Genomic DNA, 1,148 nt, shown 5'->3' with positions numbered 1-1,148 from the left:
AGAAAATGAGCTACTACCGTGCGAGGTGAGCGCAATATTTTTTTTCCCTCTAGAGACATCATGGCTTGCTCATTGTGGGACTGGCTCGTAGTGGCTGAAATTCTGTACCAAAGCTGAATTTCGGGAAAGAGACTAAAGATACAGTACTAGGGACCACTTAGGCCTATAAAAAAGCATCTAAAAACCAGCATGTCATGGGACCTTTAAACTTAGTGATGCTAATGCAACTTATTGTGGGCTCCCTAGACATTTACCATTTGAGAACATATTGACCTAAATTTACCTGGCTTTTGTAAAAACGGATTCATGTATCTTATGGCCCAATACTTTTCTTAGGGATGCAATAGTGGCAGAACTGGACAAAAAGATGGCCAAGAGTGTTGATGTTTCCAACACGACCTTCCTGTTGATGGCGGCTTCCATCTATCTGCATGAGATGAACACAGATGCTGCATTACGTACCCTGCACCAGGGAGACAGTCTGGAGTGGTGAGTTTCTGGAGACTTTCTGGTAGTTTAAAAAAATAGTTGATTTAATCTAACACAAGTTGGATTACAAGTCCATAAATTGCTCATTGTCATTTTGTATTTCTCTTATAGCATGTCCATGACTGTCCAGATACTTCTGAAGTTGGACAGAGTTGATATGGCAAGGTATTTATTTATTTATTTATTTATCCATTCTTTAAAATTATTATTTAGTTTTGTATGTGTGTACAAAAGGTATATGTATATGTTTTATTTAAAAAAGCATATATTTGACAAAATATGTAGCTTAACTTCAATATTTTGCTACAAATACAAAAATTAAACCTGCTTTTAGTTAATGGCTTTAAATGTATTATTTTCATTGATCTGTTGTGTTGCTCATTGCCTCCACAGAAAGGAATTAAAGAAGATGCAAGACCAAGATGAAGATGCCACTCTGACCCAGCTTGCTACAGCCTGGGTCAACCTTGCAGTTGTGAGTATTGAAGTAAACATGAAAAATAATATTCTTGGATGTTCCTTGTCTAAAGGCTGTTAGTGGGCTGGCAGCCATCGATGAGCGTCTGTTAGCCCAGTTTTTGCAGATTGTTCTGCATCGTTTGCACTAGTTGGACCACCTTCAGTGGCTTTTTGTTCAACTGAGCATGTTGAAATTAAGT

At 37.8% G+C, this 1,148-nt stretch overlaps 1 protein-coding gene across 1 annotated transcript in view; it reads left to right on the top strand.

Annotated features, from left to right (window-relative positions):
- LOC107566458 (coatomer subunit epsilon-like) overlaps positions 1 to 1,148 on the top strand; it is a gene marked incomplete at its 3' end in the record, with an annotated part of 6,461 nt that overhangs the window by 2,572 nt on the left and 2,741 nt on the right. The window contains exons 4-6 of the mRNA XM_016251921.1: positions 318 to 489; positions 601 to 654; positions 883 to 964. Coding sequence (XP_016107407.1) covers positions 318 to 489; positions 601 to 654; positions 883 to 964 — 308 coding nt within the window. The remainder of the gene's footprint in view (positions 1 to 317; positions 490 to 600; positions 655 to 882; positions 965 to 1,148) is intronic.

This window comes from Sinocyclocheilus grahami, unplaced genomic scaffold (genome assembly GCF_001515645.1).
Source record: "Sinocyclocheilus grahami isolate Dianchi unplaced genomic scaffold, SAMN03320097.WGS_v1.1 scaffold1077.1, whole genome shotgun sequence".
Taxonomy (NCBI): domain Eukaryota; kingdom Metazoa; phylum Chordata; class Actinopteri; order Cypriniformes; family Cyprinidae; genus Sinocyclocheilus; species Sinocyclocheilus grahami.
Note: the sequence above shows the minus strand (reverse complement) of the source record. Positions and strands in the feature narration are given on the sequence as shown.